We start from the raw sequence: 23,888 nt of genomic DNA on the forward strand, positions 1-23,888 counted from the left end.
CTTCGGTTCTTGAGTTTTGAAAGATGTTGAGCTTTGAATTGAGATTGAGGTTGTTTGAGGTGTTTGAGTTGAAGAAGAACAAGCTATGCTCTTTATGGTGCTTAGGGTGTAAACCTTTGAATGCCAATTTTTGTTAACCCTTTGAAAGAGAACAAATGGAGGGTATTCATAGGAGGAGATTGGGGTGAATCTGGTTGGAAACAGAGGAGTTCAGCCAGTCCATGAGGCCTGGCTGAAGTTGCATTGGTGGCCAACTGTCTTCCTTCAGAAAGGTTGGTGGTAGGTTGGACTGTCGCGCAACGGAGTCAGTCTGTCGCGCGATGGTGCGCCCTGGCGCTCTGTCGCGCGATGGAGTGAGTCTGGCGTGCGATGGTGCGTCCTGGCGCTCTGTCGCGCGATGGAGTGAGTCAGGCGCGTGATGGTGCGCCCCGGCGCGGGATGGTTGCGCCCTGGCGTGCATCAGTAGGGTTTTTGGTTTTTGAAGTGGCTTAGGTTAGGTTAGGTTCAAGGGTTTTGCAAACTCTCAAAACTCAAACACGCTATCATTCCCAGGGTGTTCTTGATCCATTTCATCATCGGGGAATCAAAAACCGTAAGTAAACTAATTTGGAAACCCAGATTGGGGTGTCTACAAAAACATTATTTATTACTCGAGAATAATGCTTCTCTCACATGATTGGTGGATCCCATTATAAATTTCATCAGTGGAATCCAATATTATGTGAGAGGTAATATATTGCTACCAGAGTTTGAAATGATTACCCATAAAACGATTCTAGACAACCAATGAAATTGCAAGAGAGTAAACTAAACTAACGCAACTCTCAATTCCAAATGACAGCTTGATGCGTGCACAAGGGGGGAAATTGGACACTCTCGACCCAAAATTCACGGTTAGATAGATGCAATGCAAGCAATCATGTACTTTATGAAGAGCAATCAAGAGATTTACTTGTGAGATTTCCAGTGTATATGTGGGGTTATTTTTCTCATGAAACAGACAAGAAACCAACACGCAAAACGCCCAAAAATAAATAATCAAAAGGACCTAAAAAAACAAGACCTGAATATAGTTTTTCCCTTTACATCGACCACATTACCTCTCTTATTTTTGTCCTCTGAACATTGCACTAGACAGTGACCAAAGAAGATACTAACATGTACTAACATTTTGCCAACGAGGGTGTTCACAATTCCTTGATTACTTACCAAAAACATGAAATTCTTAAGTCTTGTAGATATGAGGTAAATACCAAGTTTAAACTTGAAGGTAGGCTCAAGAATAGAATCTCTACTGTCGATTGGTTCATGAAATAGACAAGAAATTTTGAACTAAAAAATGACAACATATATTTGAAAAAGACAACAAATTGAGATAAATGCCTGTAGCATAGTTGTGAGAGTGTCTTTTTATGTAGCTAGGGAATGAAACAGACAACAGATCGACATTGACTTCAAAATTGAATCAAAGGAGAGGACGTGGCCATAACAAATACTACTACAAAAAAAAGAGTAGATTAGGATGTGATTTTGTTGTTTCGATGGATAAGGGCCATAGTGAAATGGGAGATAAACATCGGGGGGCGTCAATGGTCAAAATAGGATTTCCCAAATAGAGAAGTTAGTTTCCTTGAGATTCGGCCACGGTTTCTACTCTGCCATCACCACCACCACCACCACCACCACCTCCACCTCCACAATATATATATCCAACGCAATTGTTGAGTGTTCCTCAATTTTCTCTCACCTGAAAACACAAGCAGGAATTTTTCAAAGGAAAAACCCCAGTCAAGAAAAAACCAAACACAGACGCGGCAAATTGAGGAAATCATTTCTCATCAATACATATCATACGTTACGTTGATAACTCACGTTTTTTCGGCCCAGCTTACGCTCACGTCTGAATTTCAATTGGGGTTTGCATTTTCCTTGGTCATCACAAGCTTAGGATGGATTGGTCTCCAGATTCTGCTAGAAACGCATATCTTGATACCGTTAAACTGGTTTGTCCCTCTTGCCATTTGTCATTCTTGATTTTATTGTGTTTTTTTTGATTTTTTTCACGTAGATATGCTAATACCGTACACACAAAAACATACAAGATTGCGGGTTTGAATGTATGTGTTTTGGTACCTGAGCATATGGGTTTTGCTTATTGGTCTTGTGCATAGAAAATTCGTATTGTGATCTATTTACCAAGAATAAAAAGAACACATTATGATTGATTGACTGATTGGTATTGATGATCCTTAAGATATTTTCCCGTGTTGTTAGGGTAAAAGGTAGAAGATTTCACGAGGCATTATGTATTGTCTCTTAATTACAAGAAGCGTAATTTGATTGTAATAGGACGATGTTAGTATGGTAGATATCGTAGTTAGGTGTATGTATGGAGGAGGACTTTGCGGTCGGCATAGTTGTGAATTCAGAGATGCTGTGATTTGCAATCTTCCAAATAAGTCGTTTCCTCTCCTGAAAGAACAATTTTGCTCTCCGTTCACTTTTTGATCAAGGATTGGGAAGAGATTTGCGGAAATTCTCTTGCTTCCTTACCATTGCTTTCTCTTCATAAATTGATGATCACAACACGGCTTAAATAAGGGGGAAAAAGGGTACACGAGCATGAAAAAAGTGGGCAAATGTGCGCGCGTTCACACACACACACACAGAGATCACATCTAAAAGGTAAAAGTGATGGAAAATGTGTCAACGTGTAAACAAGAGACATAGGGTAGCCAGAAGAGTTTGTATTGGGAAACCATTATGTGTACACACTTCACGTACCCACAAGCTAACTACTCTCGCATAAATGTTCTACCAAGACTACCATTGTATTCTTGCTTTAACTTGTTGCTGTAGAGTGTAGACCTTTTCACTTATGAAGATTTTATCAGCATATGGTCCAATAGACTCAGTGCAGCTGATGTCGAGAGACAAAAAAATCCCATGCCTTGAAGATATACCCTTGTGTTGTCACGATTGTGTTTTCAAACATTATAGGGGCCAACTCTACTTCCCTTTTTGTCCTTGCAGTGCAATCAACAAGAACATAAATGTTCATGTTCGACAACAGAGCCTGAGAGCAAGGAATTCATATCAGCCTTAGCAGCAGGCATTAATGCAAAGCTCATTGTTGAAGTCACACCTGAGGCATCCTCATCAACAATAGCATTAGCAGCAGCAGCTAGACAAACTGGAGGCAAGCTTGTGTGCATTCTTCCAGAACCAAGACTTGACAAATCGCAGAAAGTAATAGATGATTCAGGTCTAAACGACATGGTGGAATTCAAAACAGGCGACCCAGTTGATGTCTTGCCAAATTATGAAAGCATTGATTTTTCCCTCGTTGATTGCAAAACTGACAATTATGCGAATTTTCTTGAGTTGTTGGATGTGAATCCCATGAGATCAGTGGTAGTGGCAGATAATTTGGCGGAGGGGAGAAAAGGGCTGGAGGGGCATGTGAAAGGAATGGAAAATAAAGGGAAAGTGCGGTCAATGAAGCATCCGATCGGGAAAGGCATGGAGGTTACTATGATAGGGAAGAGCAATGAGGTGACTTGGAAGAGAAATCAGAGCAAAGGAAGTTATTCTTCTAGAGCAAGAGGTGGGTCAGGGAAGAAGGGTGGTGGTAAAAGCAAATGGGTTATTAAGATTGATGAGAAGAGTGGTGAGGAACATATTTTTAGAACGACTTGATTTATCTATAGATCGTTTATTGAAATCCTTTTATGTTCTTCCAAAAGTTAGCAAGGTTGAAAACTGTCATCTATCACAACACAAATGAGAAGAATCAATTCAGAAGTATATATATGCACAATGTGTCTATCGCTTTATCTTGATTTCTTCTCACTTACTCTGTTAAATCTTGTCTCTCTTCCTGGACAAGTTGATAGAGAGCTCTTTCTACCTTGAGAGTACTAAACAAGGTGGCTGCTTCACATGGTACTGCAGTTTTATTTGTTGGGATGTTTATTTGGTTGTTTGAGACCATGATTCTTTCTTCAACCCTGTTCTTGTTTATGTGGTGATGAATGCTAAGGCATATGTACAGCAGTGGATATGCTTCCACAAATTAATCTTCATTGGAGATGATCAACGTTTTGGAACACTTACACAAGAACCTTATAGTGGAAATCCAGCAATAAGCATAATATTATGTCGTTGCAAGGGTTCAAATTGCCCGACTTCTAATGCCAAATGGATAACTGTCCACAATCTCTCCTTTTGCTTGTTTCAGCTGCACCATCTGTTGGTGTTGCTATATCTTCCTCGTTATGACATCTAGGGAACACAACAGCTCTTCTTAATCTCTCTGCCCTTCCATCACATACAATAATCTATGATGAGAGAGAGAGAGAGAGAGAGAGAGAGAGAGAGAGAGAGAGAGAGAGAGAGAGAGAGATGACTCCGCCCCCAGATCAATTTACTTCTTTAAGTTTCGAGCAAGAAAGTCCATCCATAGATTGGATTCAGAAACCAACAATTTTAAAGATCAATTATTGAATACACCATCCAAAAACAGAACAAGTTCGTTGTCATCTGAATCACCAGAGAACTCTCCTCCACGAGAGAGTTTCACACAGCACACTGATCCCTATATCCAGCCCTTTAAATTGGTCCTTCACAAACAGAAAAGCAATATGAAAGTGTATAAAAAGTAGATGCAAGGATTTTGCCAAAATATTTCTACCGATACCCAATACTACAACAGAGTCAACTTGCAGGTGGATTATATAAACCACAAGCATTGAAAGGAAAGAAAGTGCTCAATTTGTATACAGTTAAATCGAATAAATCATCAGAAATAAAAGAAAACTCATTGTTTTCAGTTTTTCTTCTCATGAACAGAATGTCAAAACTTCCTAACTAGAATATGTCATGGACTAAAAAGATGCCTTTCAAATTCCAAAAACCAAATTTGCTGCTGTAAACCTGCACGTCAAGAAAACCAAGGATCAGCCATCTGTCGCATGGAAAAGCTAAGTATTAAGTAGCAGATTCGATGATTTCATCTTGCACGATGCACTAGAAAATGCCTTAATGTTGTTAAATTGAATACATGTAGCAATTCAACAGGTGACCGTAGAAACAGATTAGTGCGAGGAAACACTAAATCAGCTTGTTTCAGGTTATTTCTTTCCATCAAAATTTGGTATCTACATCGCAAGATCCAACTCAAAGCGACTAAAGAATAAGTTATACTTCACACTGAAACCGTTTTTTACCTTTTTTCCCTGCTCAAGGAACCATTTTTGAATGGTAAAATGAAACATACTACCACCTGCCTTTCTATAAGCTTTATCTAGAATACAGCAAAGTGAGAAGAAAAGAGCAACTGTAAGACCTACATATGAAACTAGGAAACACCACCCAATTATGCATTTTTATATCTATTTGCTGGAATATCTACGAAGAGAAGTTCGTAGCTGAAATAAAACGATAGGGCCTTATGTTTGATTAAGGGCCCAAAGATCAACCATAAATAGTTAAATCCAAAGAGAAAAACACTTTAATGTTTTGTAGCTACTTGTGCTATCAGTATAGCAGCTTAGGAGACCATAGTATTCTGGAATCAAGACGTGTATCATTCCTTTTTTGTGTTATAATTCCGATCTCATAACTAAAATTGATGATGGATGTCTTTCCTACTTCATTGCTTGTTATCCTCAAAAGCTTCAAAATTGCTTGTTATCCTCAAAAGCTTCAAAAAGATAACTGTAACCCATGATGATGGAAACTGATTTTCCCAAAGACTCATTACATCTTCATTGTTTCCTTAAAAATTTAAGCAGCATAAAAGAAAGGCTTAGCTTGTAGAGGACTAACCTGCAATATTTGATGAAGTGGTGTAACTGATCAAGGAACTTTCGACTGTGGAACCGGGAAACTTCAAGGTGCGACTAAGTTGTTTGTCAGCAATAAAGGGACGAATTCTCCATTTTCTCCAAGTCATTCCCCTATTCTGAACCAGTAAGAGCAACAAAAATTTGCTTACTCAGCAGTAGCTGTACCATTTCCATTTGAAGAAAAACTGGTAGACTTGAGAGCTTCGTTCTCTCGGACCACTCTGCTATGTATGACTTTGAAAGGCTGAGAACTATACGGTCTCTTGAGCAAACTTATTGGCATTCGCAGAGTCTGCTTTCGGTTTCTTTTCCCCCTAATCAAAATGTTGATGGTTTTCTCGCTGTCAACTTGCCAAGGTGGTCTTGCCACCTGATTACAGCAACTGCTTCCAGAATTTCCGCTGACAGAGCTAACAGGATTCAGCTGATTCCCATGACTCACAAAACATGGATTCGAATCATTATCTTCCTTCTCATTTGCGGATTCAATTGCAGCGACCTCATTTACGTTTTCCACTACCTCTGATTCCGGAAGATCCAATTCTTTTTTAATTTCGGCACCATCGGTAATGTCCACTGGCAGGTTTGGAGCCAAAGTCAAGCTTTCAGAAGTATCAATGTGTTCCTTCGGCCCCAAAATGGGATCAGCAAACGGCTCAACAACAGTTGGTGAGACAGAGAACTCCACTCGATGGAACCCAGGCCAAACAGGGCTAGCCATGTATTCGTGAGGGTTCATGTTCCGTTGCCAAGCAAAATGACTAGGGTGAAAGGAGCCGCCACTACTCATGGGGAATGTCGTGGTAGTCACGGCTTGGGCTTGAGTATACGTAGGGTACAAAAATGGCAACGAGTGTATCATGTTTGGAGTAGTTGGTGGAGGTGATGGGTATGGGTGGTGAGGGGAGGAGCACATTGGATTAACAGTCGCTAAGACAGTAGGAGACCCTGGGTGAAAAGTCATGTTCAACGGCCATGGGCCCGCAGCTCCAGGACCAGAAGGGAGAGTAATGTTCATCGCCACTGGTGCTGGGCGCGCAATGGCTTGTGATGGGTTGAATGGAGCAGCTGAAGCGGACAACTTTTTGTTGGGGGACTCCAGAGCGTCGCCTGAAAAAGAAACTGAGGATCTTTCTTTTAAATCCTCAACTCCTTCCAAAGTGGAAACCAAAATTTTGTCAGATTTGGAAGTTACGCTAGATGCATCATGGTCACAGAGCTCAACTCGGGGAGCATCAACTGAATTTGGCACTTCATTGGTTTCAATGCTCTTCTGAACCACTTGATCAACCTCCGCATAGCTAGAATAAACCACTTCTGTACGTGTGGATGCATTCTCAGAATCTTCATGCAATTGCACTTTGTTTGACTTAGTTTCTTCCTTCATGTCAACAACTTCCACTTGATTAACCTCCAAACAGCTAGAATTAACCACTTCCACATTTCCACACACAATCTCAGAATCTTTATCCAACATCGCATTGCTTGACTTAGTTTCTTCATTCTTTTCAACAACTTCAATTCGACCACTCGAGCCATCTTTGGAATTTAATACATGATTCTCACATTTCCCTCCTGTTATGTTGTCAGCCTCTGATACTGTGGCTAAGTTTTCTCCATTCTTGTTAACAACTTCAACACCATCGCTAGACTCATCTACAGGATTTCTCACAGAATTTTCAAATTTCTCGTCTGTTATGCTTTTAGCTTCTATTAAATCTTCAGCGTTTTCTTTCAATCCATCCATATCCAATCCTTGTTTTTCAACACCAAGCTCTTTGTTTTCAGAAACGTCATTCTGGGACTCCCTAACCTGCAGCATAGGAATAGTACCTGGTGGGGCCACCGCAACTTCCTTGTACGATGGAGATTTTCCAAGACTAACTATTGAACTTCTCTGCAATCTATGTCCAATTTCCTTGGGTGAAGAAACCGGACAGGGTTCCAAAGGTAATCTCAATGCCTCCCCTTCCTTTATGGAGACCTCTGTTGCATCAGCATCTTTGGTAGATGAAGATACAGACTTAACTCTGTATGTCACTGCTTTCACTATTCTTCTCCCAAATTTAGTAGTTGGGGAGGGACCCTTCATTGGGAGGTAATCGGCATAACTTCCTGGGGACACTGTTCGTTTCTTTAACAGGTAATACTTAGTATTCTGATAGATACTCTTCGGTCTAGCATTATTCGATTCGGGACCCACATCTTTTTTCTGATAACCATACACCTTGGTGACAGTTGCCCGTCGCTGTCTTAACCGCCGCCCATATGAGCCAGCTGATCTTGGTCTTTGAACTGACTGCCATCCATCTTCTCCTTCACCCTGTGGTTCAGACAAAATATCAATGGCAACCATTGGCTTTTCCGTGGCAGTTTCCTCCTCAACAGGATGTTCGAACTGAACTGGCAGTTTGTCAATAGTTTCTTCATCCACAGGATCGGTGGACTCTGGTGGAGAGGTGGTTTCTTCGTTCATCTTTGCATCAAATTCGGGTTCAGGAATTGTTGTCCCATCTTCAGCATCTTTTGCGGCATCTTTTGGAGGGACCTCAGAACTTGCAATGCTGAAGTTTTGGTAAGATTTCTCCTTCATGTGCAAATCACAATTTGATTAGCTTCACATATATAGAGAAAATATTGAACTTCGGCTTCATATAGTGTACAACAAGAAACAAAGGTGAATACACTTAAGGGATTAAACCTTGCATCTCTGTTGATGAAAAAAGTTTGTATCTGCTCAAAAGAGATGATGTATCCACTTAATAGAAGAAAAGATACTAAAGGTAAAATACGGACATTGACGACAGTGCATTTCTTCCATCAAATTGTGGGGGTTTAGAACCCCTTGATAACATTGAGAAAATTTGCATATGAAAAATAAAAGATGTAGAAAAAACTTGTCTCCGAGTCTTAGCGGTGACAACGTAAAGTGTTGTGGAGTTGCAACAGAAGTATGATGCAAACCTCTAACAAAATTTGGATTGCAAAAGGTTGAAGAAATTGAGAGAAATAGGTAAATTAGCAAACATCAGAGGAATAAGTTTTTGCTCTAAGTTATCTAGGTATGGCATTTTGTTCTCTCATTCTGGTACTTAGCTTTCTAAATTTTCCTTCCAGAATGATTTTCTCATATATAGAGGACCAATTACGACAACAACTGAGTAGGACAAATAGTCCGCAAGCCAGCCACAGGCAGATGGAAAATCCTTTCATGCCCACCATTAATGTTGGGCAAATTTAAAAGAACCCGATTATCAACATCTCGTTGGCATTCTTGCATTTAACCATTCGTCGTACAAAATAAAGAGATGACTGGTCATACCTTCACTAAGTAGGCTTTTCTCTTTATAGCCACAGCATCTTTGCCTTTGACATCATGATTTGGATTAATATAGTCGAGCAAATCTGAGACACTGCCACATGAAACAAGGTCAAGAGCACTGAAAAGAGAACGTAAGTAACTAAACAATCATTTTAGTATTGACAAAATAACTGCAGTCATAAAGATAGCCCAGTACCACCAGCCTGTTAGGCCATGAGGTACCAGTGGGTGTACCCAATGAGGCAGGAAGATTACAGTCCACATTGTTTGCCAGTCATAAGATCCTAAGAAAACCTACTGAATATTGATCCTCTCAATGCCAATATTTTACTAGGGTACTTTTTCTGCATGGCATACTCTAGAACCAATTTACTTTCTAATGTCACTGTCAACTGGTGTTTTACTACTACAATACGTTGTAAATCTGCAATTGGTAGGAACATGGGCCCAGCTCAAATAAACTCTAATGGAAAGAAACAAGCAAGGGAATGAGAACCAAAAGTTGATGAAGGTTCACATAGTTAGCTAAGTGCTGGTAACCAACAACTGGATAAAGGTTCATATTGTCAGCAAAAACTGGTATACCTTAAGTGGCCTTTGCTGGCTATGGATGCATCTGGCTTTCGAGTCCCATTCCTTGCAGCTTCTTGCTGCTCAAAAGCCTTGGACTCAAAGTACTCAAGCCAAGCAGCAGCATCCTGAGACATTCAGATAGAAAGTTCACAACCATTTGTGGACAGAAAAACATTGAATAGAAGAAAATTGAAGCAAATTTGAACCAGAGTTTGGAAACAAAACAAAAGGGAAAAAACAAAAAATCCATTGCCAGCCTTGCCAACTATTTGGTACATAATTGAAGACATACACTTGACATAACCAAAGCTAAAAATTTAAGGATGCTAACAAACTACCTCTAAAGATAACAGTTAAGTTTTAACAATACTACCGAGATCATTCATGGGATGTGATACCTGGCACCATCACATTATGATTTACGGCTTTTACCCACATACGACTAATGATCGCAAAGTAGCAAAGAGGGAAACAAAAATACATAATCCTAATCACTAAATTAGTTCACTGGATCAATGAAAAGGGAATACCTGCGTACGGAGGTCATCTGGGCCCAACTTAGCTCTGAGGATTTGCAAGGTTGTCTGTTCATGCTGAACACTCAAAGGGTAGGCTTCCATCAATGAGAGTGCTATTGCTATGGCATGGTAACTTGCGGCTGTCTGGAAAGAAATAGAAGAGAAAGAATTAGGTCTTGACGATACACCAGAAACTGAGAATCCATATCAATCAACAAGGACACTGTAATAACGGTAGCGAACAAGCATCAGCAGTGCTCAACCTTGCAGGTTAAGCAGAAACAACAATAAGAGAGATCAGAGATATGGAATATGTAGTATCCAATTCCAGGCGTTATGCTTATAAACAAATTGATTAACAACTTCTAAGGCTGCACATCCACCCGTCTATCTGGTAATCACAGCCCCCTACCTGAGGTTTACTCAGAAAATGAAATTCTTTTTTATTTTTTTATATCTCTATTTCCTTTTCGTCGACTAAAAACCCTACCAATAATTATCCTGTATCTCTGCACAATTGACATCCAAATTGTCAACTGGTGTTTACATAATCTCAAGACTGAGTTCATCAATCTTGTGGTAGTACTAGTGATCTACCGTAAAATGTTAATATGCAAGAAAGCTACAATGAAAAGTGCATAACTACGATCGTAGTAACTTAGTCAACAAATTCAAACTCAACTATTTGGCCACAAGAAGGAACACCAACAGGCAAATAGTTCATTAGGATCATGTACCAGCATATTTGAGCATGGGTATGTATGTGTTATTTGATTGGGGGGGCCAGCACGTGCCTTAAAGGGCAGAGCAACAGTCGCGTGCATTTTAAATACTCCTCTAAGGCATATGATACACACCCAAATAAGGGGTGTGTATTGTAGCACTTCCCTTATTTTTATGCTCAATAGGCCAAAGAGAGAAGATTTCTTGAATCAAATAGAATCATACCAACCCTAGTCTTCTTACACAATCAACTCATATCTAATCGAGCATAGGACACACAAGCATATAACTGATGATGGAAACCAGCTATGAAAAAGGACCTGAATATGATCAGGGCCAAGTAACCTTTGGTTACACTTCAGAGCTTTGTGGAGATATCTGAGAGCAATATGCACATTTCCCAGGCCTTCCTCCATCATAGCCACGTTGATGTATGTTGCAGCAGTATTCGGATGTGATGGTCCACATGTGAGATGTAACAGATAGAGAGCACGCTTCACGTATCTGAACATGCCATTATGAAATCCACTCATTAGAAGAATGAAAAGCTTAATCTTGATGACAGAGTCTGTGATCATGTATTTCATGTCAACCAAAATAAATACAGAGCTGGATTTATTGTCACAGAAATAGCAACGCAAAGAGTAATCAACTATTTTTGCATACACATACCATGAAACTACAAATATGAAACACAATGCTACACAAAAACAAAAACCATGAAAACTACATGCAGCCTTATCTATGGAACACAATGCTACACAACAAATCAAAACTTACTTAAGAGCTAGCTCTGTATGCTGAAGTCTGTAATAGAACACAGCCAGATCCCCATAACTCTTCATTGTGTCCGGATGATCAAGACCTAATTCTCTCTCGTTAATATCCAATGCTTTTTGCTGATAAATTGTGGCCTGCAATTGGGGCTATATGAATTGACTATATCTTGATGTATCTACTTTAATAAGATGAAAATAAGAAATCAAAGAGAAAAATTACTTGAAGTTTGGATGCTTGGGCAGGAAATAGAAGTCTAGCAGCAAATCTAGAATGTATTTCTTAGAAAAGGGTTTTATAAGTTTATAACATAAGTTACTACACAAATCATGCGCATGATAATCAAGGAATAGCAATTTTAGTACAGACCCCACTCAAATCAGCTAATAATAATCGTGCGGTCACTTTGTGTGTTTATTTAGTTCTTTGGGGGCCTTTTTCCTTTTGCAATTTGACTTTCCTTTAAGATATTTAGTTTGTGTTTCACTTTCCTTTTAGATATTTAGTTTGTGTCGGCCATTTCAGTTCTAGTTAAGGTACTTGGTCATCATACTTCTATCTTAAGACATCACGTGGTATTTTTTATTTTTAATGTGTTAACTTCGAGGGCAGATTGGTCATTTTATCTTCAATTAGCTAAGTAGAATACTATCGCATTAGAGTAAAAATAGAAGGCATGAATTTTCTTAAGGTGACTGTAGCATCTTTTGAAGGGAAATGGTTGCTCCAGCTTGTACAACAGCTTTTGGCTGATTGCCTGCAGTTAATAGAATGCCCTCGCTTTCTCTGTTGGGACTGAGACATGGGTATTTGACCTAATTTTCAGCTTATTCTAGTTGTCTGATTCCACCTCCTATTGTTTTAATCTTCTTTTACAGGTGCGTTGCATTTGCATTTTACTTTTTCCTTCTAAAAGAGATGCACAAGCAATGTTCAAAAATACGACGGATAGTTGTAACTATTGCCAGAAATGATTCAAAAGAATTCCATACAGTGAGTGGAATCTTGTGGGCGAACACCAGGGCCCAAGCCCAATCTCGCAAGTCTGCTGTCTACCACCAACAGAGTTGGAAGATAGCCCAACCGGTGTCCTCGTGGATGGATGATGACATCTATGGGCCCAACTACAGATCTTATTATATTTGTCTATTTAGTATTCATCTAGATAGACTGTTATTTAGAATTTTATCTTGCTACGATTTTATCTTGTTTATCAGTATTGTTAGGTTATCTTTATCTTAGTCAGTTGTTATCACTTTGTGATATAGGACAAAAATTTAGGAGATTTCAAATATATGGAAACTTTATTTTTGGAATTATGCGTTTTAGGAATTCCTGTTTTAATGCCGCTTGTTTAGGCATATTCCTATCCGTCTTTTAATTTTGTTAGTCTTGGTCTCCATGTATTTCTTTGCTTGGTCTCCACTCTAAGTAGTTACCTTATTGTCAGGACTCCTACTAGTATAAATAAGGGTGTAGGCCTAAGGGTTAAAAATTGAATTATTCAACTTTTCATTAATAAAATATAGAAACTCTCAAATCTTGTCCTACATCACTTTGTGAGAAACTATTGGATCATTGATTGAATGAATAAAAGTATTGTTTCTTGAGTTTGCAAAGGGATTCCAATTCACCTTTAGGTACAGGGATACCTAAGGTTTTGTTTCACCCATATGTACAAGGTTACCTAGGGTTTGCTACCAGTTCTGCATCACAAACTTCTTTCCATCTCGGACATTCCTAGAAAACGAAAACAAGAATAGATGATGAACCTGATTGAAGTCTCCCGTATGATACAAAACTACAGCAAGAAGGCTATAAGCTCCGGCTGTCATTCGATGGTAAGGACCACAAACTGCTACCAGCTTTGCAAGAGCCTGGAAACATCAGAGAAATAAACCATAATACACAGCTCATCCAGTGGACAGATCACAGGAACAGACTTGCTGAAGCAAGTAAATACGATTTGATACCAAAACAGAATAGATCACAAGATTTTTAGTTATCAAGTACCTTTGCCCCATAACTGACTGCATCTTCAAGTTTTCCCTTATCCAATGCTGTTTTTGATGATTCCAAGAGCTGCCGTCCATCTGCAGATGAGCAAGCTGCTTGCTGCAAAGAAACAGATAAATAAAAGATTTTACAAAGCAGTGGCAATCCATTATCAAAGTAGGTTGGCTAAAGAAGATGGGTGCTTCTGGCATACTGCACGGCTGATAGACAACTAAAAGTTATATAGAACAGCAATAAGGCTAGAAATGCTCTATGAAACAAAACTCAGGCAATTAAGAAACAACACATTAATAATATCAGCATAACTGAAATAAAGATGTTTAGATTTGATTTGTGCAGCTCAAGTTGTAAGACCAGGAATAACATAATTCAACATGAACCATTGGGGCAGTAGTAGGACTACCACCAATGAAGATAGGTTGAGAGGTAATATCCTAACATGGTTTGGCCAAGTGCTACAAATACTGGCAGATGCAACGATAAGAAACCGTTACTGGGAATGCTTGGGAGAGGGGAATAACTAATAAACGAAATGAACTAACTAAATTTATCTGAAAGAGATATGGAGAACACATGCATCCAACCGCAATTGATTGGGACATAAGGGTGAGTTTGGTTTGATTTGATTACTGTCCAATTCATAGATGACAAAATAGAATTAAATGCATAATTGTTTACCAAGTAAAACAGTTCATAACCTTATGCACCGGTACTAGACTGACAATGTCTACTTTCCGGAAAGGCTCTGGGGAATTCATGTCATAGTCCCTTGGAACCAGCTCAATACCCACCTGGAACAGAACAAATGAAGTTTGTCATTGTTTATCTGCCACTTACCACAGAACATATGATATGCATTTCGTTTTTCTTTCATCAGATACAGATTACTATTCGCACTATTCTATCATGGACGTAAAACTTTACTGAATCAAAAACGACACTATCTCATTGCAAACATTTACAGTTTTTTCTAATGAGAATTTCCTCTCAGAATTTAGCAACTCCAGATGCCAATCTCTAAACTGTGGAATGCAGCCTCCAAAAGTCCAACTTCAAATTATCCTAAACGTGGTTTTTCTTAAACTAGGCACTGGTCCTGACTTTTAGTACGCTTGAGAGATGGGCTTTTATTTCAAAAAGAAGGATCCTGCTAAATTTCTCTTAGAATGCAGCCAACGTGAAACTCAAAGGTCAGTGACATGTACCTTGTGGCACAACCCACGAAGAATTGCAAATTTCCTCACATCTTTGTAGTTTAAACTGCTGAGATCCCATTCATATCTCTTCTTTACAAATACTTCCAGCCATTTCCAGACTAGAGAATGGACATTACATGATTGGTTTGATTGCTCATTTTCAGGGACTCCAAGCATCAGATTTAAGGCAGCTGCAATTGACAGAGCCTTTTCCTGTGCACTAATAGCAGCAGCAATCACCGCCTGCAGAATGTGCTTAAAAGCTCGTACTATCATCTCATGGATACAGAGAGATTGCACATGTGATAACTTTTCTGAAAGCTTAACCTGGTCAAGAAAAAAGAAATAGCAATGATCACTCAATGGGGCAAGTCCAACAAGCAGTATTTTGTAGTTCAATATTTCTCCTTTTCTCAGCTTATAACAGAGGCATATAATTCTTAAAGGAACCATGTGAAGTTTGGATACAGTTCTGAACTACATAGTTCTTGAAGGGAACCAGGGGGGCTACAATTAGAGAAGTGTCCGTGCTTCTTAGAAGCGGTCTAGTCGGGGAGAACCCAATCAGCGAACTTGTAATGCACTCCTATTTTTAAATAGCAGAATAGAATTTGGCCGTTTTCTATAGTTGGTTCTCGAGTGGAGTTGATCAGTGCTTAAACCAAAATCCAGATTTTGTGGAGTCTTTGGAGTAGGTATGATGTCAAGGTGACCAGTTTTTTTTTTTTTTTTTTCACTTGTAACTCATATATGGGCATTACATCCCTTGAGTTTCTCAATTTTTGGAGGTATAAAGGGGTCGCTACTTCAGCAGTAAGACTTTCTGAGAGCAGCCATTTTGTTCATTTATTGCCAAAAGTTAGATATGTCTCGAGTCCTCCCTGCCCATAACCCCATCTATTGGGGAATACATGGGTAGTGTTATTGTTTGTGTGTTACTTGTATATGGGTGCACCCATGGTGCCTTTTTCTTTGCACAATTGTCGTACTTAATGAGAAAACCAAGCAAAGCCTTGGCAGAATGAGAAGATTGAGATGGATCTGTGGTGAGACTTTACAATATAAAATTAGAAATGAAAATCTTTGCAGAATGGTAGGGGTAGCGCCAATAGAAGATAAGATAAGAGAATGTGGCACATGTCTATCTAATTTGGTAGATGCGGTAGTTGGAAGGAGTGATATGATTACAATATAGGGTAGCACTGAGGGGAGGCAGACCATAATTGACTTAAGGGGAGGTAGTTCAAAAGGATTTAAATTTGTTGGATATGATGGAACACAATTGACAGAGCTCAATGAAGAAAGAGAATTCATGCAGCCGACTCCCATGGATTGGGACTCAAGGCTTGGTTTGGTAACAAGAAATCATGGAATCAAAAGCTTGTGTAGCCATAAGGCGTTTACCACTTGTCCCAGAGAGCACATCCGCAGTCCTCTGGTATGCATGAAATCAGTCAGAGTCCGACCATCAACTGGTGAGAGTTCCAAGGAACCAAAATCTGCAACCTGTTTCACACAATTAAATCCTAGAAGTTGCATCAAATCATGGAAATAGGCATGTATCAGATGGATCAAACGTTTGATAAAAAGTTGTTCTTTCGTTACCAGTTTCGGAAGAGCAACTTCATTGTAATATATCTGAGACAAGTCCATCAGCTCTTGCACCGACTATCAATAGCAAGCAGTAGGTCAGTACATGATACATTGAGAGAGAGAGAGAGAGAGAGAGAGAGAGAGAGAGAGAGAGAGAGAGAGAGAGAGAGAGTCCTGAACATCAATACTATCATGTTAAAAACACTACCTTGCGGTGAAGACCAGTTTCTGACTCTTTCAAACGAGTAAAAGCAGGATCAGACAACAACCCCTTTAGGACAAGTTCATTTTCATTAGCAGTTGTCTCTAGCTGAGCTTGTAGAGATGGGGCATTTTCTGCTTCCCCGTTGACAACAACTGCATCAGACATTGAGTTCTCTGATTGTAGTTTCATATTACTTCCATCCGAATTCTTCTTGCTGTTCTTAAGGGATTTAAGAGGTGTTCCAAGTCCCTCAACCTTCATCTCTTTTTTGGGCTTCTCACTAGATGGCTTCTTATCCTTCTCTGCGTTTTTTTGATCTTGCAAATGTTGTATCCAGCAGGCTCCAAGTTCCCACCTCACAAAAATGTCCCCTTCTAACTCCTCCTCCTGAAGCTTAGCTAGACTTTCTTCCAATAGTCTCTCCACAGAAGCTCGGGAAGAATTGATCTCTTCCCGTTCCAAAGTATCAGAACAAGGCACTGCTTTAATGTGTTCTGAATCTACTTTCTTGTGGAGAAGCAACCTTAAACTGTAAATGAAAAGGTTTGTAGTAAAAAGGAAGGATAATTATAATTAGTCAAGAGAGCAAAAAAAAAATACCACATATGAAAGAGCATGTTCTTGCCCTAGAAAACACATAGTGAAATTTTGGTAACTGGAAGGTACGGGGTGATAAATCAAGCAAACAACTGTTAAGTTCATGCATATCTAAGTACCCCACAAAATGAATATTTCACATTAAAAGACCAAGGATTGAAATTAAGAGCCAATCCGTGTTGAAATTTGAAGAGATGAAGCTTAAAACACCTCAACCATGACTGACTCATCTCATACAGCAAGTTGCAAGCCAAACTCAGGAAAGTGCCCAACTCTCAAGTGTTGATACATTTCATAGAAAAGATAATGAGAGTTCTTCAAAAGAACAAGTGCATTTATAGCTCCACATCAAACCACAAATACCGCCTTATAGATAGATGGAAAAAACTAAAGAAACATGTGGCATTAAGGGCTTATATACTTTGGTATATTATCATCCAAAACAACATAATGGCAACCAACCAACTGACCAAGCAATAGAGATCAGTTAAAACCTGTTGATATTGAGGGCATTGGCACCGCCTTCAGGCTGATCAAGAAGTTCAGAGCTATCCAATGGATGATCCATTTGAATATCCTCTCTCCCCTCAACTTTAACTACCGCAATGTAACCACCGTATCTCACATTAATAACACCTAGAGTAGCAATGTCCTGCATGCACAATGTTCAATGTTCTTCAAGCATATTAACGGAAATGAACTTAAGATGAAAGAAGATGATCCCAGTTTTTCTGTATAAAATATAAGCTTCCATACACAACGTTACCTGGGCAGCAGTATTTTCATCTGCCGTGACTCCTTTCAATAGGTTTCTTTCTACCAAATTCTTTCGATCTGATCCAATTGCTTGAATTCCATCTATCTTAGTATCTACTTTGCAACTCGCACTTGTAGAATCTTTCATTACACTTACACTTAAGTCCCCTACTCTTTCACTGTAAATAATTTCACTGTTTAAGGATGGATGGGTTAGTTCGGACTTTCCCATTACATGACGCACAGCAGAAATTGCTCTGAAAATGGCAACATCTACAAATAGGCTGTGAAGAAGGAAAACTTTTCTATCTCGGATCTGCCTGTCCTCTGCTGTCTTGCAAGGCATGGATGAAAGAGACAAAAACTCATTACCCCAAGGCAATAAATCACTTTTGCCATCTCTTCCCAGGCCACCCCCATTTCCTCCCCAAGCTTCATCCTCCACAGGGAGAGGAGGAAATATTGATGGTGACTGCGCTGCAACAGGAGGGATGAGCCAGGTGTTGGCTCTGAATCCATAAGGAAGATTGCCAAACTGCAGCAAGAGTTCCAACCAATTGGTTAAAAATATTGTCAACCCACGTAGCCAGAATAATGGACCAAATAATTATGCAACACACTCCCCTGGAATATCTGGTAAGTTTAGTTTGTAGTAAGTTAGGGTCAGAAATAAATTCACAGCCTCTATCGTTTACCTTGTTTCGTTCTGAGAATGCTTTCATGAGATCATCATAGGCCTGAGAATGAGAAGTAAGTTGTGTTAATCCTTCAACAAGATTTTTGACAAACCAAAGGAAGAAGCATGATGCCAGAACAAGCAAAAAAAAAAAGAAAAGAAAAGGTAAAGAGTGTATTATCTTCATATTCTGGTACAACCGGTGAAAAACTCAAATTGAATTTCTTCACTTGTTCAATAGAGTAATTTAAAACCAGGATGTAAATATCAAACCAAACAAAACTGGGCTTTCAAGACCCAATCAATTGGGTCCGCTATAGGAATATGCTGTCTCCATTGAGCTCTGTTGAGAGATTCTGAGATCAATAGTAGATTATTTGCATTCAGAGACTACTCATTCAATAATGCTAAAGCCGCTAAGATGTCGAAATGTCATCTGCCCGAGATCCCAGAACTGTCACCAATTTTGACTTCTAAGAGAGTTGCGAATCTCCCCAAGTAATACGATTATACGAACATTAGTTTTAGTTGTTAACATGCTACCCGTTATGGATTAATTGGTGGCAGCGCATTGTCCAAACATGTCTTCATAATCTTATCAATAATCCTTAGACATAACCAATTCAGATTTTCAAGCAAAGGCTGTTCCTAGGAATTGCACAGAAGAAGTATTCTGCACAAGGTAGCGGGATGTGATAGTGTTGACCATTGAGTAGGTTACTGACAAACAAGGATTAGCTCCATTTCACTTTTTCCAAGTTCAGGAAAGGAGGTAAAGTCCAAGTTAATGAAGCTTATCAGTGAAAAGCAATATCAAACCTAACTTGCATAATAAAAATATGTTCTGAAAATCTGAATTCAAAGCATTTGAATTTAGCAGCAAAGGTAAAAGATACTCGAATGTTAACTGATGCTCTTGAGTAAACATCCATTGAATTTAGAACATGAAAATACTAACAATCCCAGATGAAATAGAAGAACCAAGCAAAATCACAACACAAAGAAATGAACCAAAATAAGCAAGTCTGCAAAGCTAACATTATCAAAAGCTCTACTGAGTTGTCGCAACAAATCAACAAGACTGTGACAAAGTATCTGCTGCTTCCCAACACTACAGAATCCTTTTCTGCAAGCTTCAACAAAAACCAGCTTTCCATTGCAAAGCTTTACCTGCTCATCCACAATGCATTTTACGATGGTTTTAAATTTTAATGGCAGTGCCAATAGTTAAAACTGAATGGTCCTGTAGTATGTAGAACATAAATCAGTTCAGGAAGCTCTTACTTCAAGTGAGAAAAGATGATCGTCCGCCAAAATCTCATCATCGTGTTCTCTTGATGATCTCCTTATGACTGCAAAAATAAGATTCCAATAATTAATCCTCATTACGAGTACGACTATCCCCCCGACTGTGAAAAACAACATGAACTAGAAGTGGTTCTTTCCCGCTCTAGTATAATCTGTTTTTTCCCAGAAAAATGATGCCTTAATCCCCATCCCACCCCACGAAATGACAAACCGACCTCCTCAAACACAAAAACAAGCATTTTAGTTAGGTTAATAGGTTTTGTTTGGGATAGCATAAGAAGTAAGCATTTTGGCTTGTTGAGCACCCAAAAAAGCACCCAAATTTACTTTGTTTCTCTATTTTAGTAAAAACTACCCAAAGCCAACTACTTAACAGATATTAACTTTCCCGCGTTGGATCACATCCACAATTTGAATCAAATATTAATTCATCATTAGGTGATAAACGAGTCGAACAAGAGCAGCTTAATGAGCATCAAAACGTGTTTAAACTTAGCTTATTTATGAGATGAGTCCATCTTGAACGAGCTTTAATCAAGCCGAACAGGAGCCCGTCTCACGTAGCCCGGTCTCACGTAGCTTGAATTTTCATATATCATAAGTCAAAACAATCGAGTAGTAGCTTGTTTAAGCTTGATTTGAAAGCTTAATGAGCTGGAAAAAAAAAAAGGTTCAAAGCTTGGTTTGTTCATATAACAAACCGATTTAACCGAACTGGAGTAGCTTGGTTCGGCACCATTCATCATCTCCATTTGTGCTCAACTTAACAACTAGCAATTAATTGCGCGCGCGCGCGCGCACACAGAGAGAGAGAGAGAGAGAGATTACATTGGAGTGGAGGCGTGAGATGAGAGAGAGAAAAGAACTCGTAGAAGCTACCAAGTCTAGGGCAAGAGTTGCTTATCTCTCCCTCTCCTTCCACCGACGCATCTTTCGAAGCTTGGGGCGACGGCGACTGAGGCGGCGATGATGACTGCTTGTTGTTCGCCGCAGATTTCCCCGACTTCTTTCCGGTCTTGATATCATGCGCACCCCGCGCATTCTTGCAGGACTCGGCCTTGGAGTCCTTGATCGCCGACGGACCGAAGCTCGTCGTGCAGGCCACTATGTCCAGCAACCTTCTAACGTGCGCCGTCGCGCTCTTCTCGTCGTAGTCCTCTGTAACGATAACAGCGGAAAAACAATACGAGGGTAAAACGGGGATATCACAACGATACGCTGTGGTTTAGTAAAACGCTGTCGTATGACTTGTTTTGGGTACCTTCTACTAGAGTGAGGAGGCACGGCTTGAGTGCGGCAACGTCCACCGTATCTTTTAACTGCGGCCCCCTTATCTGTTTTGTAAATGGGAAAAAACAATGAAAAGAGTAAATTCGAAAAACTGAATTTTAAATGGGACCTGATTTCCTGAAAATAATCTGGCTTGTCTGTGGCCCAGTTTAGGACTGCAGAGATGCGATCCAAGTGATTGCAACCATCAGATGATATTTTTAATAGTTCAGATTTATTTTCATATTCTTATCGGTAAAAATTTCAGCAAATCTGATCCATTGATTATCAAGATAAACGGTTCAGATTGAACCGCACACGCTTATCTAGATCTGAATGAAAAAGTCCACGGAGTTTGACATTGGTATTAGAATTACCTCGTGGGACAATGAAAAATTGGTGATACTACAAGTCATTGTGTTCACAGATAATAGTCGACGAATGTCAATGATCCTGTCTGTCGATATCCCCTGTCAAAGATTACAATTTTGTCTCACATTTTAGCTTACCAGCAATAATAAAGGAATTAATAATAATGGGTAAGTGGAAGCAAACAAGTTACTGTATGACATAAACACAGAAAGGTAACAATAGCTAGAGTAGGTACAAAATACAGTATTGAACAGGTAACTTTGTGGGTAACCTCATACAGTTAGTAATAAGGAGTTTTTCTTTTCTATAAATTCCAACATTCATAAAAAAATTAGAATATATTAAAATATTTCTCCACTCAAGAAAATCTTGGTACGTTCCACAAATACAACAAACTCATTAGTCAATATCTCTCTTGAATACCGCCAATAACGTCTTAGATACGGAATTGTTGGTGACCACTTAATTATGTATTTAACGTGTACACGCTATTTAGTCATGTGAATCACCGAAAACGTCAATCACGTCGCACAAGTTAAAAATCTTTTATAGTTTTGTTGACGAAATCAAAGTACCTCTGAAGATTGCCCTCCATATTGGAACATAAACATGGCAAATTCTTGTTTTCCTACTTCATTTTTTTTTTTTTTAAATTCTCCACTACATTAAATTTGAACTACTAGTTCATAAAACTATATATAGACCTGAAATAGTTTAACACAGTAATAATGAAATATATAAAAAACCATACAGTTAAAAAATAAAATGAAAGAATATGCATATATAGGGAAGTCCACGAGACACTCTCGAACATTTAGAAAGTGTTTGGATGATGTGTGTATGTCAAAAACAATTATTACTGTATAAAAGAGAGAACAAAAAATTACGATAGCCCAAAATATATTACTCCACTAGTTGTTACTAGAAGAAAAGGAGAAGAGCTATGAGTTCAGAAGCGCCCAACCTTCAAAACAACATGAGTCTCGTCGGGGAGGTTTACCGTTACATCCAAAACAACTGGAAGAACTGCAAATTCACAAAGAACAACGAATGAACAAAGACAGATTGTCCAAAATCATGGCACTATTAATGTATGGATATTGATAAAGATGGCTTTAATTTTTTATTTAGTAACAAAAAAATCAATACCCTTTTCTTCTTTCTTCTTCTTATCGCCTTTCGTCTTTCCACGACCATTCTTAGGTGCCATTTGCAGCTTCAGTTCGATGAACTCCAAGCTCTCAACTATGCCTTTTCAACAGACCCATCAAACCCATAAGCTACAAGAATCGATTTCAGTTGCAAAGTATTACTACCCCTACTTTACTAATCCCAAATATCATGCCATTGTCATACTAAAGAAAACACAGTTTTAAATCCGCTCCATTTATTGTGTCCAGTTCAAGAAAAGCAAATTAAGGACGAAATAGAATATGAACCCAATGAAAAGGTCTCAACCTCACTAAACCAACCAATCGAGCAAACGTCAGATTTCACTGGAAAACATTAAAATGGCCAAAAAGGACTAGTGCTAGTTCAGTGGAGATTCAGAGGAATTACCAGATATATAGCAAAGAGAAAAAAGATTCGGAGAATTGATAGAAACGGGTCTTTAATGCTGCATTAAATAAGCGAAAAAGGAGACATCATCAAAAACAGAGTAGAACCCAGAGCCAGGTATCAGGTATGTAGAGGGTATGTATGCAAGTATGGAAAAGAGAAGTGTATTGAGGGATTTCAGAGAGGGGATAATGAAGAGAATTTCACCACTGGATAGGTTGAAATTGAAGGAATAGGGAGAGAGCACGAGATATAGAGGATGATGGTAGTGTGATAAGGAAGGAAGGGTGGAGATTTAGCAGTCAGAGTTATATGGCATTTTATGGCAGTTTCTGCCCTATACAGTAATTATCTTGACGATATTTTGCATAAACAAATAAAATATGGAGGCTGTTTCTACTTTCTACGTGCAGCAAAATTTTTTTTGGTAAATGAACGTTGCATTAAACTAGAAAGCGTTTTATTTTTTGGTTCAAACGGGATTGAACTAGAAAGAGTTTACAATCCAGGGATAAACAACCTCTATCAAATCAGCGTAAAGTAGACGAGCAATACAATTAGAAATACAAAGATAAATA

General features: G+C 39.0%; 3 protein-coding genes across 5 annotated transcripts in view; 2 read left to right on the forward strand and 1 right to left on the reverse strand.

Annotated features, from left to right (window-relative positions):
• Positions 1 to 1,556: 1,556 nt before the first annotated feature.
• Positions 1,557 to 3,836, forward strand: LOC131334570 (caffeoyl-CoA O-methyltransferase-like). Its single transcript, XM_058369664.1, has 2 exons — positions 1,557 to 2,003; positions 3,034 to 3,836. Exons 1-2 carry the CDS (start codon positions 1,950 to 1,952, stop codon positions 3,697 to 3,699), a joined length of 720 nt encoding a protein of 239 aa, XP_058225647.1. The 5' UTR covers positions 1,557 to 1,949; the 3' UTR covers positions 3,700 to 3,836.
• An 837-nt stretch (positions 3,837 to 4,673) lies between these two features.
• LOC131334559 (protein REDUCED CHLOROPLAST COVERAGE 1) lies at positions 4,674 to 23,682 on the reverse strand. 3 transcript variants are annotated; one of them, XM_058369637.1, is made up of 25 exons: positions 23,311 to 23,682; positions 22,900 to 23,001; positions 22,715 to 22,776; positions 21,756 to 21,848; positions 21,371 to 21,443; positions 20,938 to 21,267; positions 20,086 to 20,153; positions 19,840 to 19,971; positions 18,821 to 18,862; positions 18,136 to 18,660; positions 17,864 to 18,021; positions 16,776 to 17,301; positions 16,580 to 16,642; positions 16,379 to 16,480; positions 14,984 to 15,301; positions 14,477 to 14,569; positions 13,776 to 13,877; positions 13,535 to 13,639; positions 11,766 to 11,899; positions 11,306 to 11,489; positions 10,275 to 10,406; positions 9,757 to 9,869; positions 9,172 to 9,262; positions 5,830 to 8,436; positions 4,674 to 4,935 (listed from the first exon to the last, which is right to left on the reverse strand). In XM_058369637.1, the coding sequence occupies exons 2-24, from the start codon at positions 22,958 to 22,960 to the stop codon at positions 5,995 to 5,997; spliced, it is 5,949 nt and encodes a 1,982-aa protein (XP_058225620.1). In that variant the 5' UTR covers positions 22,961 to 23,001; positions 23,311 to 23,682; the 3' UTR covers positions 4,674 to 4,935; positions 5,830 to 5,994. The 3 variants fall into 3 exon arrangements, with proteins under 3 accessions (XP_058225620.1, XP_058225622.1, XP_058225621.1); XM_058369639.1 differs by having other exon boundaries at positions 22,900 to 23,030; positions 23,311 to 23,593; XM_058369638.1 differs by lacking the exon at positions 23,311 to 23,682 and adding an exon at positions 23,190 to 23,211.
• Positions 13,762 to 23,888, forward strand: part of LOC131334568 (probable trehalose-phosphate phosphatase C) — a 79,737-nt gene continuing 69,610 nt past the window's right edge. Inside the window, exon 1 of the mRNA XM_058369661.1 lies at positions 13,762 to 13,771. The gene's annotated coding sequence lies outside the window, so the exon portion shown is untranslated. The remainder of the gene's footprint in view (positions 13,772 to 23,888) is intronic.

The sequence above is a fragment of the Rhododendron vialii genome, chromosome 7a (assembly GCF_030253575.1).
Source record: "Rhododendron vialii isolate Sample 1 chromosome 7a, ASM3025357v1".
Taxonomy (NCBI): domain Eukaryota; kingdom Viridiplantae; phylum Streptophyta; class Magnoliopsida; order Ericales; family Ericaceae; genus Rhododendron; species Rhododendron vialii.